The 19206-nt window shown below is 42.9% G+C and overlaps 1 protein-coding gene across 1 annotated transcript in view; it reads right to left on the minus strand.

The window, feature by feature from the left end:
- Nucleotides 1–19206, minus strand: part of LOC147616526 (TCP-1/cpn60 chaperonin family protein) — a 39685-nt gene that overhangs the window by 18591 nt on the left and 1888 nt on the right. Inside the window, exons 2-6 of the mRNA XM_086777606.1 lie at nt 8880–9142; nt 8648–8794; nt 6608–6769; nt 6424–6501; nt 6147–6280 (exon numbers count right to left, since the gene is read on the minus strand). Coding sequence (XP_086633732.1) covers nt 6147–6280; nt 6424–6501; nt 6608–6769; nt 8648–8794; nt 8880–9142 — 784 coding nt within the window. The remainder of the gene's footprint in view (nt 1–6146; nt 6281–6423; nt 6502–6607; nt 6770–8647; nt 8795–8879; nt 9143–19206) is intronic.

A 19206-nucleotide genomic window follows, 5' to 3' on the forward strand; every position in this document is an offset into this window, starting at 1 on the left:
ATCCCCCATTCCCAAAGCTTGTACTTTCCAAATATTTAGACATCCTGGAGTCCACCAGACCCCTTTTATACTGGGAAATGTCCAGGCTAGTGACACTACACCATGGAACTAAACGGAAGTAATGATGTTTTCAAGTTATTCTCCGAAACTAACTTTTCAACTTGGCTGAAAAAGGTTTGTGTACTTCTCATGTGTGATTTTGTTTGGAACATGGTTAATGACACCAAGGAGAAACCTGAAGGCATTCAAGGTACGATTTGGCAAGATAAAAACGACAAGGCATTGCACAAATTCGCCTTGGTCTTGCATATAGTCGCTCATCACATCAACTTTGCCAAAACCATCAGGTATGGGACAATCTGTCACCAGCCTAGATATTTTCCAGTATAAAGACGTCTAAATATTTGGAAAGTACAAGCTTTGGGAATGGGGGATTATCTTTGAATACAAAGGATCACACCCCAAAATCTAGGAGGGTTACTATTTTTGGCCCGACTCCTCAGCAAATGGAGGGACATGCCAAAGCACATTTGGTAGAACGTCTACCAGTTGGGATATTTTTAAAGGTAAAGATTATGGGAGAACCCATCTCATAGATTGGGACTTGTCGCAAGAGAGTGGATCAAAGTGAGACAAGTGGCCTCACACTTGTCACTTCACATATCGTGTGGCTCACCACTTGTCATTATAGCGTTCTCTTGCCATTTTAGTTCATGGGAGGCCCAAATCTATGAATTGGAGCCCTCTCGTCATTTGGAGGAGGCTCTCTTGTTGCACACTAGTCTCTACCACCGTTACAGGTTGTCCTAATGATGGCTACTCTCTTTCTCTCTCTCTTGAAGGCTACCCATCAAGTATACCAACTGTTGGCGATTGTTTTGAAGGCTTCCATTGCAAAAAATACCGAAGGCAAGTGTATTTAATCATTTTATTACAATTTCCAGCCAGTGTACTTGTTGTACCAACCATTGTACCAACTGTACAAACCCTTGTACCTACTGTACCAACCATTGTACCCTCTCTACCAGCCCCTATACCTATTGTACCAACCCTTGTACTTGTTGTACCAACCATTGTACCTATTGTACTAGCCATTGTACTTGTTGTAGAGACTGAATGGAGAGTTGTACTTGTTGTACCAGCTCTATTGCATGAGGACCCATGCTTTTTGGGGAAGAATCAATACCCACACGGAGGTATATAGATTATATTATTGGCTTGGCATTTCTACAACCTCTGTACCCGCTGAATTTTATGGTTGCCTCGTATTGAGTTGTGTTATGGCATTTGTATATGGATAATCCGGTATCTCCCATGGGGAGAGTAAATCCCTCAAAGCTTGTACATGATATTTTCTCCTTGGGTAATAAAATACTCCAAGGGAGGGAAGTCGGCCCATTCCAACCTCTATGGGGTGTCAACTTTGCGCATCTCTCTTTTACAATTTTGTGGATTAAGTGGCATATGTTTAAGGTGGCCAATTTCAGTGTTTAATTGCATTAATGATCAAGCGTTTTGCGAAACCCTCGGGACCTCCAAAAGTTACATTGGTATCAAAGCATTTGGCTCTTTCACACTCTTGTGTGAAGACGATCATGTTGGGATATAAACACTCACTATTAGTGTAGTTAAATATGGTCAACCTATGCACTTATGGGGGCAACCATGCACCAAGGCATGTGCAAAAGACCATCTGCTTTATATATTCTTAGAAATCATGGAATTGGCTTTAGTGCATGTATTCTCTTCTATATGGAATTGGCTATTTATGCATGATTTATGGATATTATTATCAAGTTCAAAGGTAACCAATATGGAAAAATATCTTCTGGTTGGCATGGCAGGTTCATAACCCTCATGTCACAGGATCGAACCAAGAAAAGAGAAGCTAAGTATACTTTGAGTTTGCAAAGTTGATGCTTTTGTTACTTATTATGAAGTGCTTTTGATGTTCACTAACCCTTGTATGCATGTACAAGGAGAATAGTGAGTTGTTGTTTGCCTTAAGATGGTTTCAAGGAAACATTGTTTATGGCTCACTTTATTGGGATGGATTATGTTTCTGGCCCCCTATATTGGGATGCATTGGACTTATGTAACTCATGGTTATCTCATGGATCGAGGATTTCTATTAGCGGGTCGAAATGCCTAAAAAGCTATTGGTGGCCGAAATGCCTCTCGAGCAGCAAGATATCTATACTTGTGAGTGATTCTTACCTTATGTTACACACTTGAGCCCCCCCTCTCCTCCAAGGTGTGTGGTCAAAGTACCAACATGGAGTGCAAGTGGTAGAGTGGACATGATGCCTGGTTGACAGGAGACCTATGTCTACGCCAAGGGTCATGAGGACTGACACCTTGTTGGCAAGGACTATGTCTACGCCAAGTGTTAGTAAACTGGAATCTGGTATTGATGTCTGCGCTCAAATCCAGTGGACGTTCTACATCCGTGTGCACGGTCAATCGGTCTTCTATTTCTCGGCCTCGTGTTTGCATGTGTAAGCATGGAAGCCAATGGAGAGTAGCATGCATTTAACGTGACACTAGGGATTGGGAAACGAGAGATTGTTCCTTGGAGTTGGTGGATACAACAACCAATACTTAATTGTTTGGATTCGACTTGGAGCATACACAAAGAGAGATGATTTGTATTATGGGACTGTTTTTGTCTCGTCCATTTATTTTGGGACATGATTATGATATTTGGACTTATGGGACTGTTTTGTTTCGCCCATTTATTCAGGACAAGATTTTGATATTAGTATTATGGAGACCAATTTAGTCTCGCCCATCTATTTGGAACATGGATGCTTTCAGTTATATGATTTTTGAGATTGTCTCGTCTCACCCACTTGATGGGACATGATTATATCTTGGATATATAACTCAAAGCTTAAAGTTGTGGACAACTTTCAAGAAGCCAGAGAGGATGTCACCCGCCGAGACGTTTTCCAATATGAAAGGATCTGGTTGAGAAAAGAATCAATACCCACACGGAGGTATATGGATTATATTGTGGGCTTGGCATTTCTACAACCTGTGTACCGGCTGAATTTTATGGTTGCCTCGTGTTGGACTGTGTTATGGCATTTGTATATGGTTAATCTACCATCTCCCATGAGGAGAGTAAGGCCCTCAAAGCTTGTACATGATATTTTCCTATGGGTAATAGAATACTCCAAAAGGGGGGGGGGACGGGGGGGGAGAGAGAGAGAGAGAGAGAGAGAGAGAGGGAGGATCGGCCCATTCTGGCCTCTATGTGGTGTCAGCTATGCGCATCTCTCTTTTCCAATCAAGGTTGCAAACGTACGTACGTACCTAATGATAAGGCACGTGTAAGTATACAGTACGATATTGTACCGTACTGTACGGATCCATACGTGGCAGTCCCCCCCTTTCTTTCTAACTAGCCCTTGGCCCAAGATCCTCCCGTAGTTAACGATTTTTCACCGCCCGTAGGTGCCCACCTGTAGAGCCGCTTCTTTACCCACCTGTAGAGCCGCTTCTTTACCCACCTGTAGGCGATGCAATGAAGTGGATTGATCATTGAGCACTTTGAAATGTGCAATGATAGTGACACTAGTGACTAGAACTATTATTTTTTTGGCTTCTCTAGATAGTAAACTGTCTTTTAACTTTTAAATTTTGATCGATTGCTTATAGTATGTAACCCGTGGCATTTGAGTCATGGGTACTCCATTTCATGAAACCTATTTATGCTTTTGTTTACTTATAGCTCTCATTTTGGTAATTGTTTTGTTGTTCAGAAATGAATTGTTTTTCAAATTTAAAGTTTGCAGGTTTTCATTCATTTATATATATATATACATTGTATAGTATATTTTTTATGTTTTTACATACCTTACGTATTTAACGTACCTCAAAATCTCAACCCGTACCCGAATGCATACCTTACGTACCTGATTCGTACCATACCTTACGTGCCTTTCCACCTTGTTTCCAGTTTGGCCTCTATGCGGTGTCAACTATGTGCATCTCTCTTTTGCAGTTTTGTGGATTAAGTGGCATATGTTTAAGACTGTGGCCAATTTCAATGTTTAATTGCTTAATGGTCAAGTATTTTGCAAAACCCCCGTGACCTCCGGAAGTTACATAATCTCAAAAATATGTTCGAGAACAAGATTAACAATTCAAAAGTGTTTCTCAGGCAAAAGAATTATGGTTTAAATATGAAAGAACATCACACATTACAAGAGCACCTCAACAGCTTAGGTTCTCTCCTCCAACAACTAGTTACTTTAAAGGCCAACATTGATGAAGATGACAAGAAAGCAACACTCTTCTCCATCTTGGAAGAGATGGAAAAGTACAAGGAGGTGATGTCTTCACGTTGAGTGTCTAGAGAGATGTCATGTGAGACATGGTGGCTATCCTCGTTAACGAGGATCGTCGACTTAAAGAGAAAGCTTCTGTCAGTCATGACATAGAGAGGGACTACATGTCCAAAATGAAAGGTAAACCCAAGAAAAAAGCAATCAAGTGCACATTCTACAAGAAGCTGGGACACACTGAAGAGAGATGCTACAAGTGGATGGCAAAAGAGCACAGAGAATCATGCCAACCTAGTGGTAGAAGAGGAAGAGAAAGAGTTCGGAGATGCTCAAGAGAAGCCAAAAATCTCTAGTGCAGTACCTGAAAAAGCTTTCACTTACACATTCTCTGATCAATCTCTCTCAGGTAGATGACAGATGGGCTTTTTGAAGAATCTTTATGTTTGAGTCAAGGGTTCTCTGTCGGGATGTCCCCCAAAATCTAAATTAAATAATCCATGTGTATCGCCTTATTTTATAAAAGACTCCATTCCTATGTTATCCCTGTTTTGAATCAGGTCGCGTGGGGGGAGGGGGGTGTTTATGTGTGGTCAAGCTCCATTTGTAGGCTTGACTGTGATCTGTTGTATCGTGTCAGGTATGGCCACTATGATCTTTTGCATCACGTGCTGCCAGTGAGCCCAAATCACCTTGAGTATGAAGACTATTCCTCATAACACCACGCTAACTCCAAAGGGGGGATTGTCACAAAAATCGGAGTTCATGTGTGTGTGCACCTCTTAGAGGTGAAAGTGTGTAGGTGTGTCAACAAGGGCTTATAGCCACTAGTGTGTTTGTGTGTGTAAGCAATGACATCGTTGGTTTAGCCAAGTGTTAGTGCCCCATGGGTAGAGTGTTGAGAAAGATAAGGCATCAGCAATCAATCCTATGCATTTGTAGGTTAGTGCAAGTCACCTTTGGAGTCCAAACCTAGTCCAGATCTGAATCATCATTGTAATTATTCATAACTATTCATGCAGTTAATACATTCAGTAGATTAGGTGAGTGCTTCTGTCTATATGTATTAAGCTTGTACATCTTAATCAGCATTAAGTAGTGTTGATTAGGTGCATTATCAGCACACTTCCACATTAGCATGTAACTTTGGGACCCAATCCTGTATCTAGTATATTCTCTCTCCTCTCCTCTCTTCAGCGAACGCATCACTCTAAATGCACAACTCAGTTATGTATGTATCAGGCTTCTGCATGTGCAATCTTGTGACCTCATTTTTTAGCACTTTCATTAGAAGGGTGGCTTCTTCTCAACTTTTCAGTTCCACTCAAGGTTATATCCTTGAAGGTGTTTGTCATTACTAAGAACCTTCTCAAAGCCTCCAACATCTGCAGACTAAGCCATTAAGATTGATTTGTCAAGCAGAACGGAGCCTCCTAAAGTAGACAAAGAGGGCTGAGAGACAGAGAGAATGGCAAGAGGTTGATGTGAAAGTTTCTAACGACACCCTAAGTTGACTAGAAGAGGTGGACAAAAAGTGGGCCTTCACAAAAATCCAAAACGGGAAGATTATCCTACGGTACAAAGTTATCCGCGTTGTCTTTTGCTATCATTCAGAGCTCTCTTGGCTTCCTACGGGTTCAAATGATGAAGGATATGCACCTACGATGACAACTGGCACCTGCAACCTATTTACAGTACAAATCTTCAAAGGATTATAGTAGCTGAAAAAGTTATGGCAAATTACTTGTTTAGTTACCCCTCTTTGAAAACCAAAAGCATGAAGCATGAAGCATGCTTGCAAGTACACATAATGTACCAGGCCTCCTTCATATCAGCATGAGTGGGATAAAAACATACTTGTAGCGTTCACAGAAGTGCAACGCCATCTCACCAACAGCACCTCCACTCACAATAACCGTAGCTCCAGACTCTGCAACTTCTTTGATTAACTCTTCAACCTTCGCCTCCTCTGATTTTGCATAGTTTTCCAGCTATGTAAAAAAGAGCATTAGTATGAGCAAGAATGCTATACACAGACTTTCTATAACAGCAAGCATGAGACTCTTTGAGGTGACATTTGTTCCTAGCTTTTATTGCTTAAATGATTGAAGATATTATTGAGATGTATTATTACCTGCTCAGCTGACTTGATTAGAACAGTGCCTTTGGTTTCAGTTGCTGAAGTGTCCACCCCAGCTCCAAAGACAGCCATCTTATCAAATCACAAGACAAACACATGGGTACCTTTTATATCCCAGGTTACAGCAGTTTAACAAAACTTCAAGGAAAAAGCTGCAGCTAATGTAAAGGCCAGCCACCTTGGCTTTTTTCACATGTTTGATTGATCCCACTGCATCATTTTTCAGGACCATGCCCCGAACCACGCAGCAGTCATGAATCCCTCCTCCAAGTATTTTGGCAACTCTAACATTGTCAATGTTGAAGTTCGCGGGATTAGTGGGACAGACCTGTATGCAAGCCTGCAAGCCCAAATAGATCTCAGCAGCAAATACACCCTAGAAAGCAATAATGTGTTTGACAGCCAGTGAGTAAACAAGAAGCCCTATATTTAAATAATGGTTGATTGCTACTCAAATTCGTTCCAAGAAAAGGAATGGTTCATTTGATTTAGAATGTGCTACTGTCCTTACCAGCAGGATTCTTTTCTATCATGAAATCTAGCACTCATAGGGAACCTAAGGCTTGCCAGGTTAAAAAAGACTGCTCATACCTATCTTGTCAGTCCTAATTCCTTGAGAAGAGATGCCATTCAAAGTAAAAGGGCTCACTCAAAGGAGGACTTGCCCAAGCATGATGACTAGCAACGGGAGTTCACACAGGCTGCGGGTCCAACACAGATGGAAGCAGACCACAAGAAACAGTGATAGCCCTAGGTTGACTTGAATGGATGAGCTTGTTGGCCTGCCAGCCTCCATCACCGGACAATCCTAACCTCATAATCGAACAAAAGAAGGGCACCCTACCTGCAGAAACTTTTCATGTGTTGCAGCTTCCTCCCCTGTCTATGCTTGGCATCTACATTCTCTACTTAGCCTCTTACCACAGATGCTCCTCCTCAGCCAGCATTCAGAAGCCAGCAAGAGCCAAAAGCTGTTTGTGAAGACAGCGTACAAGTTGCATCTGTTCATTGTGAAGCAAGGGGTATTAAGTTCGCAGTTCCAGCTTGCACATACCTGCACGTCGTTTCTCAAATATTGAGGTCTCAATATTTGCATTAGAGCTTCAAAAAGCATTATAGAACATGAATATCAGTATCAGTCCTCATTCCAGTATGATTTGCCAACAAACCATCTTTCAAAAGGTTCCTATTCACTCCAAAACTTCACATCCATCTGTCAGACAAGGCATAATGGCATATGTGACCATCTCATGCATGGAAATCTCTCTTCCCGTACAGTGGAAGTAGGTATGTTTCAGGACCAGCCATCGGATGACAGCATTACCCTGTTTACCCAATACAAAGTCCCACCACCTTCAGTACAAGGCGATTCTACAAAGCACTCTTGCAAGGAAAATCATCTGAAATAATTGAGCGTTGAAAAAGCAAACTAAGTGACTCAATTCTTGATTCAACAATGGAGTCACAAAACTTTTTTATGTAGCAATCACTGTCAATCACAAATTCTGTTCATGCAATCATGGTATCGCTACAGACCACGTGTTCTGTATCTTCTATGTCATGTCATGTGACATTTTCTCCCACTTCCAAAAATCTACCCGTAGAAGCACAAATAGGAGAAGCATCCACATAGCATCTCTGCAGGGATGTCTCATGAAAAAAATCTGCCTGGCCTACAAGTAGCAACACCTCTTCCTTGTCGTTCACGTGAACTGGATTGTCTAACTAAATTAGAATAAAATAAGATTAACCATGTGCTAGATGTGCTGCCCCCCCCCCCTCCAAATGTATTGTGTTCTTCAGAAAACACAACGATCAGGCCATCAATCATCAACAGCCTTGCTGAGAAAAAATTTGGGGATACAAATCTGAACATAGTTCCAGAAATGGCAACACTTTGTGACTGTAAAAACCTCAGTCTTGGCAAAGAAAGCCAATATTATCAGGTTAACTGCAAAGAAATATCTGGACTCTGCAAGTGGTTTCTACCAGTCATCAACAACCAATGGGAAATATAACCCTGGGAGGTGATAATATAAATTGAGAGCATTTCAAGGGTCAGAACAGCACCTGTGACAGCTCAAGCAGAGGTGTTAAGTTGCCAGTGATCAAAAATACAAGCTACTTTCTTTATGATCATTTTGATAACAGCAGGCCAAATCTGGATTATATAGAGTATTGACACATTAAATTAGATGTGTGAGCCATGGCAACTTACTTCTGCAATTAGAGGACAAAGAACACCTTCTTGACCCCACTGCTTGCTGCCCACTGAAGAGACCATCCTCTGAATTACTTGCTCCTTGTTCCTAACATCCATCGTCTCTGAGCCTGGCTCCACTACTTCTCCAAGCAACTCTATTACCTGTCCAGAAAGCAATGCCAGCCATTGATCCAAGTATCTTCAAACACCAACATGATCTCTACCCAAAGCTTATCAACTATCTCACCTTTGACATTGCTTTTGTGTAGCCTCTGATGATTTCACTTGGGTGCAAACCTAGCCTTATGAGCTCCTCTGCCCCTTGCAAAAGCTCTCCAGAGAGGGTGATGACCAGATTTGCACCATCTCCAATCTCTTCTTGCTGTGCTTTACCTGCAAGTACCAAAAGCTTTGCTGCCGGATGTTGAACCTCTAGCTCGTTCACAATTGTTGCCGCATCATTTGTTACAAACAGTTTGTCCAAGTGATTGATCACCATCTTGTTCATCCCTGCATGAGTATTGGAGTATGAGTGAAGAAATGCATACATTTAAATACACACAGCCTTGCAAGCAATAAAGCGCCCTTTACATGTCTAAGACACCCCACCAGCCTGTGTGGCAGCCATTGCCAATCCTTATGAAAAACCTCGAAAGATTCCATTAACTTTGACAAAATAGACAGCACTACAGCAGCTCCAATCAATGACAAATCAAAATTGTAACCACAACTAAAATTAGTCTAGTTAAAGATGTATGCATAAAACTGTATGTTTTGGAATTTGATGAAGATAACTCTAACGGCCCCTAAAGGGGTGTGAACACTCACTTATGTGTAAGTGTGCTTATGTGTGTGAACCCACCCTTAGGTGGATAAGATATTATGTGTGTGTGAAGTAAGTAGTGATGTCAATGGCCCTGCTATGTGTCACTTACCTACTGCGTTAAATTGAATCAAAACATAAGGTTTGCAACCTATAAAAGCATATACTCGGTGTACTTTATTTTCACATCAATCTAATCCTCATTGGGTCATGCAATCTTAAGCATTATCACCTCTCTCTCTCTCTCTCTCTCTCTCTCTCTCTCTCTCTCTCTCCCCCATATTCATGTATTCATGTACTCATGTACCCCATTTTGACTAGTAGCATTAGCTTCCCACTCTCCCTGGTTGCTGCTTCCGGATGCTCCCTACTGATGTATTGTAGGGCTAGATACTTACCTTCAGTTCTTTCTTTTCTTTTCCAGACAGTGTATCAGATGTCACATGGTTGTAACTTTGGTCTCATAGGTCACTTTGGCAACATTTCATTTCATTTCATTTCTCTCTCTCTCTTGGGTAGGAGGGCAGCTAGCCTGCACACACACACACAAGCTCAAGCACACCAAGAAACATGAGGGAGCTGGAAAGATGTACTCGTTAAATGATTGGAAATGAAAGTACAAATGACTACTAAAAAGCCTAGGGCCAACACACAAGAGTGTGTTCACACAGGGAAAAAACATGTGTCCAACCACAGGGAAAAAGTGCCCGTGAGTAAGCTGGGTTCACACTTGAACTAGCTGGGAGTGGCCGGGTGGACATGACCAACAAACCGCCCTCAAGTGAACGGGTAGCAGGGTGATAAAGCTGTGAATGCTGCCCTGCACTATGCTCCACAGTAAGAGTGATCAAGAGAGATCATGATGGCAAAGATGAACTCCAGTGCCAATGGGAAAAGCAAGCACTATATAACGGGGAAAATGAGAAACCCCAATGTCATAGTGCTAATGTTAGAGCACAGTAGTTTTGGTCATGTCCACTCCCGGCTAGTTCAGTAGTGAACCCTGCTTACTCACGGGCACTTTTTCCCTGTGACTAGACATAGGTCTTTTCCCCGTGTGAACACACTTATGTGTGTAGCCCTAGGCTTTTTAATACTCACTTGTACTTTCATTTTATATCATTATTGAGTACATCTTTTCTAGCACTCACGTTTCTCTGTCCGCGAGGTTGTGTGTGTGTGTGTGTGCAAGCTAGCTGCCCTCCTACCCAACATTGGTATCAGAGCTGGGTGCTGCTAGGGTTAGGGTTACCCCCATTGCCCTTGAGCTTCTCCTTCTCCTTCAGCCTATTGCACACATCTTAGCAGTAGGGTTAGGCTGCATCCTGCATTAGGGTTTCTGAGCATTAGGGTTAGGGTTTCCCCTACTGCCCTCTGCATCCGCCCTTAGTTGCCCTGCCGCCTCTGCCGTCGCCCTTAGAGCCACCCCCGCCTGTCAAACATGCCGCCGCCTTCTTCTTCAGAGTTGCCGCCGCCCTCAGAGCTGCCGCTGCCGCCAAATCTCTGGCCTTCAGATCTGCCATCGACGCCTGTAACGGCTCGCCGCCTTGCACCTGTTCGTCGACTGTACCTTGTACATGCTGCAAAAGAGCCGCCGCCGCCTTCAGATCTGTGCTCGCCGCCTTCAGATCCGCCATCGACGCCTATAACGGCTCGCCGCCCTGCACTTGTTCGCCGACTATACCTTGTACATGCTGCAGAAGAGCTACCGTACAGATCTGTTGCTGACTGTAATCGTGTCCTCGAACCCTGTGCCAACAGTTACTTGTAACCAATTTTGTTATCTTTTTTAATTTCTTTCAAAAATTTCAGAAATTGCTAAAAATTATTAGCAAATTGGCTGCATTAATTTTGGGGCTTTTCACCATTGAGCTTGCAATAGCAACATTGGCACACATTGGCATTGATTTCAGCCGATTTGGTGCATAATTGCACTAGAAATTTGGGGCTTTGGTAAAAATTGACACTATTTTGCAAAAATTGGCACTATTTGCAAGCATTTTGGGTATTACAAGCACATTTAGTTGGCATTGGAGCATTTCCCCCAATTTTTTGGGCATTACAGCATTTGGTACAAGTGACAATTGCTTTAGCAGATTTACAGGTGCAAATCAGGTTCAGATTTGGTCTATTTGGCTGCCTAAAAATTGGGGCTTTTCTACATTAAGCCCATCTTTGCAGCATTCGCAAAAATAACCTTTGATTTTGCCAAGATTTGAGCACTTGCAACTTTTACAGGTGTCAGCTGATCGTGTCACGGCACATGTATACATTTGTGGTTTGCTATAGTATATGTATGCCATTGTGGACACTTTGACAGATTTGCATCATCGTGCAGTACACTTACAAATTTGGAACATCCATATGTATTTCTCGTCGTGAAAGGAGTCCCCTTTCAGTCCATTGATTATCTTGCTATTTAACTCCCGCATTTTTACGGTTTTACTAGGCATTGCCTACTCGTGGTGACTTGTGACAGATTTGTTGTGTTATCATGGCCAGCAATAATAATGACCTCTTTGGAATGCTATCTCAAGAGGACAAGCTCAATGGGGATAACTACCCTATGTGGGCTTATATGATGTGTCATGTATTGGTTGCCAAGAATGTATGGCTATATGTGGATGGCTCTGAGGAGCATCCTCTTGCACCTGCTCTAGCGGAAGGTGAAGTGATTCCTGCTCACCCTCCTGCAGGTCCACCTCCTTGTCCTCCTCCTACTCAACAGCAACGTACTTGGGATGCTAGGGATGCTTAGGCCCATGCGTTGATTGCTCTCTTGTGCCGCAGGCATATCATTCCGCACATTCGTTCCTGCACCACTGCAAAGGGTGCTTGGGATACCTTGGCGGCGTTGTATTTAAGTCGCAATGAGGCTCGTGTCGCTTACCTTCGAGGCAAGCTTGAGACTCACCGCATGCTTGAAGGTGACTCTATCGATCAGTACCTTACGCATGTGAAAGACCTACGAGAGCAGCTCATTAACATTGATGAGGTCTTGATAGATGGCTATCTTGTTCAGACAGTTTGCGTAATTTGCTCAACTCTTATGAGACAATTGGCACCACTTTGAGATTGTTGGCTGGCAATGCACCTAATGCGGTCACTTTTGGCAACCTTGTGACTCTCTTGCTCAGTGAAGAGCAATCCCGTTCCAACAAGAACAACATGATGTCTGCTGAGTCAGCAATGGCTGTTCCTTTTCGTGGGAATCAATTTGGGCCTAAACCTAGCCCATCAAATCCTCCCAAATCAGAGGACAAGCCTGAAAAGAAAAAGCGTTGTAATTATTGCAAGAAAACAAGGCACACCATAGAGGAATGCAGGAAGCGTATTGAGAGTGAAAAAAAGAAGAAGCTAGCATCTTCTTCCACAGGTGCAAGTGCAGATCAGGCCAATTTGGCTACACATGTATCAACCTTGACCATGACATCTTCATCACCTACAGAGATGTCTTCTGATGCCGTTGCTTTTGATGACTATGCTCTATAGTTAGTACTTCTTGGTATGCATTGTCTGGCAGATGCATTTCAGGGGGGGTTTTACTTACCCACATGCAGTTGGTAATGCCTCATGGTCACTTATGCTTGTCTATGCTAGATGCTTTCTCTTATGTGATGTCTACTGGAGATGCCTTCTATGTTGTTTTCTCTTGCAGTGGGATTGTTTCTACAGTGTTGACATTGTCACTTTCTCACAGGTGATGTTTATCGGGAGTGCCTTCTACACACTTGGCCAGTGTTGGCTTGCTCTCATGGTTTTGACATGTCACATGTATATTATTCATTGTGGGATTATGCATCTTTACACTTGTCATACATGCCATAGATCATGGCATCACTAGGAGTTTACCCATCCTCTCATAGCATTGGCTAATGCCCGCCCCAAGCCCCCACTTTTTCTCCCTATTTTCAGCTTTTCCCATTGCTGGATTTTTACTTTTATCAACCCTACCATTGCTGATTTTTCCTCATCGGATCCTCCATTGATGAGTTTCCCTCTTGCAGCTTACATTGCATGTCTCACAAGCATGACTTCTTGATCTTGTTGCCTTTACACATGCATATATCTGCTACCTCTTCTTATGTTGATCACTGGTGCAGTTATAGAGCATTGATGTGGATTACATGCAGTTCAGCTTGGCATTTGGATACTTGCCTTCAAGGGGGTATAGCTTGGCATTTGGATACTTGCCTTCAAGGGGGTATTATGCGATGCCTCTTAATTTGATGCAGTTGATGTCCACATGATCTTTGACATGCATTTCAGGTGATGCGTTTATGTACTACTGTGCTCTAGTATTAGCACTATGACATTGGGGATTCTCCTTTTCCCCCGTCATATAGTGCTTACTTTTCCCATTGGCACTGCAATTCACTCTTACTGTGGAAGCATAGTGCAGGGCAACATTCACAGCTTTATCACCCTGCTACTACGCGTTCACACCGTTCACTTGAGGGGGGCTTGTTGGTCATGTCCACTCCCGGCTAGTTCAAGTGTGAACCCAGCTTACTCACAAGCACTTTTTCCCTGTGGACTGGACACAGGTTTTTCCCTGTGTGTTGGGCATTTAGCCCTAGGCTTTTTAGTACTCACTTGTACTTTCATTTTACACTCACGTTTCTCTATGCTTGAGGTTGTGTGTGTGAGCTGCCCTCCTACCCAACAAGTAGTACATAAAACACATCACCTGAAATGCATGTCAAAGATCATTTTCAGCTTTGTGAAGGCTACCTTCTCAGCTTCCATCCATCAAAAAGAGCTTTTCTTCTTTGTCAAGTCATGTAGAGGAGAAGCTATGTGTGCAAAATGCTTGATGAATCAGCAGTAGTATGAGCACAATCCAAGAAAAGATCGTATCTCATACACATCTCGAAGATCTGGCCATCCTTGAATAATTCTAATCTTCTCAGGATCCATTTGAATGCCTTCAAAAGAGATGACATATCCAAGATAATTTATCTTATCCATAAAGAACTCACTCTTTTTACCATTGATTCGAAGCTGGTGTTCTTGAAGAAGTTGCAAAACCTCTTCCAAGTGTTGGTGATGTTCTTCTTCATTCTTGCTGAACACAAGAATGTCATCAAAGAATGTACCAACATATTGGCGATGATCTCGGAAGATGCGTTCCATCATTCGGTTGAAGGTAGCCGATGCATTGGTCAATCCAAAAGAAACGACCAAGAATTCATAAAGACCAAATGAAGTGCGGAAGATGGTCTTATGGACATCTTGTGGTACCACCCTGATTTGATGATAGCTGCTCTTTAAGTTGATCCGACTAAAGATCTTGGAGCCTCCTAATCGCTCCAGAATGTCAACGATTCTTGGAATTGGGAAGCAGTTCTTCACAGTGATCTTGTTGAGAGCTCGATAATCAATGCACATTCTAAATGTGCCATCCTTCTTCTGAACAAGGAGAACTGGGGAGCAATAAGGAGAACTACTTGGCCTAATCAAGCCATGGCTAAGTAGATCCTCCACTTGTTTTCTTATTTCTTCTTGTTTATGTCTGCTTACACGGTATGGTGCAAGATTGGGAGGACAGCTTCCAAGAATGATATCTATTTGATGGTCTTCCGGCCTTTCTGGCGGAAGTTGATAAGAAAGATCTTCTGAAAAACAATCTTTGTACTTTTCCAAAAGCTTTATTTGCTCTTGGTTTTGAACATTCATATTTTCTTTTCTATTATGGACCTCATTCACATAAATCAAACAACATTGCACACAATCTTTAATGGCTCGAAAGACTTGCATATGGCTTACCATTGGTATGGTGTCTTCGCTTACTCCAGCTTTGATTTTGTAATTCTTGCCTCTATGCTTGAATTCCACCTTCTTTTTTTGTGAGTAGAGAGCTGAATCTACCCTGTGATTCCAAGGCATGTCGAGAATCACATCAGAACCATCAAGATCGGCGATGCAAAAGGTATCTTGATCACTGTAGCCTTGTAGTTGGAATTTCAACTTGCCAATGTAAGATACAACTGTCTTCTCTACATCTCCATCATCAGAATGAACAACTTGGTGCAGTTCCACCAATGGAGTATCCATATCTTCATTCCTTAGGCCAAGCTCTTTTGCTAGTTGCCAAGAGATGAAGTTCTCATTGGCTACAGGGTCTATCAAGAAAAAAGCTTGCTTTCCTTCCATTTGACCCCAAGCCTTCAATAGTTGGCGCATGAAAACGGTCTTCATAAATCTGACGGGCGGTGAAACAAACACTCGCACATTAAACACTTCATCACCCATGGGGACCTGGAAAAGGAAACAAACAAGGGGAGCTAGAGTGCTCCTGCAAAAAGTACAAGGACATCGATTGGCCCCAAAACGCAGTGGCATCCCTGCTTCCGACTGAGCCTCATCTGATACATCCACAGGCACCTAAAACCTGCTTGGACTCCACCCAAGTGGTAAGCACAAGTCCCAATGAAGCATAGTAGATCACCACTGCTAAACATAGAAAGAAGCTGCCTTTCGAACCCATGAAGCGTCCGTGAAGATACCACTGGTGACAAACTCTCGAAAGCCATAACCTTCAACCCATCTCTTGCACCATACGTTATAACACTTCAGCTGCTTCTTGTTCCTGGATGACTACTTTCTATCCTTGGTGTCTTTTCTCTTGAGCTTCATCTTTAGCTTTTGCTCTTCACCTCATATAGGCAAAGACATACAATCCTGCACTATCTCCTGCACTTTCTTTTCACTTTCCACATGTTGAAGCTTTTGATGTGAAAACCACAGGCTCGCCTCCTTGAGAAAGTCGACGATATCCCAACAAATGAACCATGTAAACCGGCCTCGGTCTTCAGACAAAACCAAAGGGCGGTGCAAAAACAAACTTGCACACAAAACACTTCAAAACCTTACCGGCCGCTTGCTTTTCCCGTTTTTCTACAGCACCGACAAGCCACCTTGCGCCCGCTTTCTAGCGGGCCGTGCGTCTGCGTGTACCCACCTGCCTACGTTGCCGCCTGCGCACATACCTAGCGCCCGATTGCCTGCGTGCGTGTACCTGCACGTGTACCTAGCTGTTAACTGCCTCCACATCCACCTGGGCGCCTGTGCTTGCCTGCACTTGGTGTTGCCGCTTGTTTATCCAACAGGCCTGCGCAAAAGCAATCTTTTGCCTGCGTACAAAAGCAGTCGCCTGCTTTCGCCTGCACACATACCTGGCCGGCCTAGGCGTACATATGGCCACCTGCCTTGGTTGCATACAAAAGCTTCAGGGCTACGCTACAACACCCTGACGTCACTTCTCCCTCTCTCTCTCTCTTTTACGAACAACAACCGATACGCTTTTTCTACTTTTCTCTCTCTTCAAATTGTTCATAAAGTTGAAGAACACATCCAGCCCTTCGTTTTGCAAAGCAAACAACCCATACAAGACCATAATCCCTAACATGAGTTCCAACGATGCAAAATAACATGCTGAAATTGAAAAAACAGCAGTATGAACAAAAAAACAGCAAGCTTCTCGAACTCATACCTTTTCTTCGACCTCTTTTCCTCTACCTACCGACTTGCTTGTTCACGAGGCTTGCTCTGATACTACTATCAAATCCACATAGGATCTCCTCGTAGAACGCTCCTAGTACAAGACTCGAAACCTGCAAACAAACCAAACGTACGTGAAGGGGGTGCATGCCTGACTCACCTCCCAACCTTGACAGCCGTGGGCAAGCCCACAAGACTTGGTTGTCCCCACCGAGCCACGAGCTGAGCTAACTAAATGGATATACCGACCAATCTCTACTTCGTGACGTCCCATACTGCCATGAAGCTACCCTCGCAGGCCTCGAGACTGCTATCGGCTTCGACTACATAAAGCAGGTGCATGTCTGCACTAGATCCAGGCTCCTGACCATAGAGCTCTCCCAAAGACACGCGAGACTCTATGAACTAATGACTAACCTTGGCCACCCTTTTATAGGCTCATCGGGCATCCACACTTGGGCGCCCGCTCGTCCATACTTGGGTGCCCGCCTGTTAGTCTATCCCTAACTCAGCTCGCCAACAATCAGCCTGCCTAGCTCCAAGCAAACCTCGAAGCTAAGTCTTGTGTGCGTGTAGCATACGGTAGATACACACTCTGCACATGACAAATTGCAAGCGCTACCAGTGTAAGCTCCCCGTACAACGTGGTATGCTTAACAATTAATATTCTTGTTTTTTTTATGGTTATTCCACACTTAAAATAGATTGATAACAAAACTAACTCCAAATAACTCAATGCTAAAATTAGTTACAACACATGTGGATAAGACAGCAATACATATTGGAAGTAAAGTTGAGAGACATATGATGGAGCCAGATTTGAGGGTTGAAAATGGGTAACCTCCCCAAGATGAAAATTTATTTCTACTCAATCCAAGTACTTTAGGATTAAGTTCCGTTACAATCAACCTGAGAATGAAGAAGAAGTAATCTTCACTCTCACAGACCATGCAAAAGTCTATGCTAATGAACATACAAAAACAAGCAAGTATGCACATGCATTTTCTTATAATACATAGATAGTGAGAAGCCCAAATGGGGGAGAGAGTAATCAACCTTCTTGTTGATGTAGAGCTGTACAATGGCTGCAACTTTGTACTTTATCCAAAGATGAAAGAAAAAGAGACTTTATAAAGCTGAAATTGGAGTAATAAGAGAGCTGAAACCTCATTTACAAACTTGCTGCAATAATGGACAGCATGAAAAAAGTGAAAGATGGAGTAGTTACATCATGTGGAAGCGTTGATGGAGAGGTAGGGGTTGTACCCAAGTGGTGTGGGCTGCTTTAGGGTGAGTAGGGACTGATTTACAACAAGGGAGTTGTGTGTAGAATGAGAGAAAAAGGGTTGTATTTATAGGAAAAGAGAGCTTCAAGGCTTAAGAGGGAAAGTAAGGCTGAAAAAGACAAGTGTCCAACCACATGTTAGAAGGTGGGATAAGTGGAGGGACACTTGGAAACTCAAAGTGTTGGGACACTTGGAGCTCAAGTGACAAGTGTTGGGACACTTGTCCATTTTTCTAGAACTTTGTGTGGTGAGGTGTCAACTGCCAAAAACCTCCAAATTTAGTAAGTACAGTTAGGATGCAAAAATTACTGAATATAGTAAGTGATTCCTACATTTTAGAAAATCTCTATTTTTTAGGGTTAGGCTTCTTAGGGCAAATTGAGGTCCCTATTTTTTAGGGCTCGACTCTAGATTTTAGAGAACCCCCAATATGGGAATCAAAAGAAAGCTATTTCCGTCCACATTCACAAAACAGTAATGGTTTTTCAATCTGATGCATCTAACTCGTGTAAAATGAAAATCAAGCAATCACTCTAACATAGACTTTAATTGGTCATGCCATCTTATCGATTGTAACTGTCTATTCTGGCGGATCTAGCCCACACTCCCAAGCATCAATCCTCTCTTTGAGCGAGCTTGACCTTGGTATGCTTGAGTTCCGGCCATAAGCACCCAATCAGGTCACATAGGTGGAAGTGTGCACTATCCAGAGTGCTCAAGGTAGAGCACAATTTTATGCTGATAGGTAGCGTGCACCAAGGGTTTTCTCCAAGGGAATGCTGGTGTATTTGAGAGTACCCAAGAATTCAGAGCCTTTGAGCACATGGAAGTATCGAAAATTGTCCCCTAAGTACTATGGGCCTTACAAATTCCTAAAAAGGGAGATAAGATTGCTTAAAAACTTGAATTACCTCTCCCTTAAGATTTCTCTTTGGGCATCCTAGTGAGGTGATTTGTGAAGG

Source organism: Cibotium barometz, chromosome 38 (assembly GCF_041138505.1).
Source record: "Cibotium barometz isolate CiBa-2024 chromosome 38, ASM4113850v1, whole genome shotgun sequence".
Taxonomy (NCBI): Eukaryota; Viridiplantae; Streptophyta; class Polypodiopsida; order Cyatheales; family Cibotiaceae; genus Cibotium; species Cibotium barometz.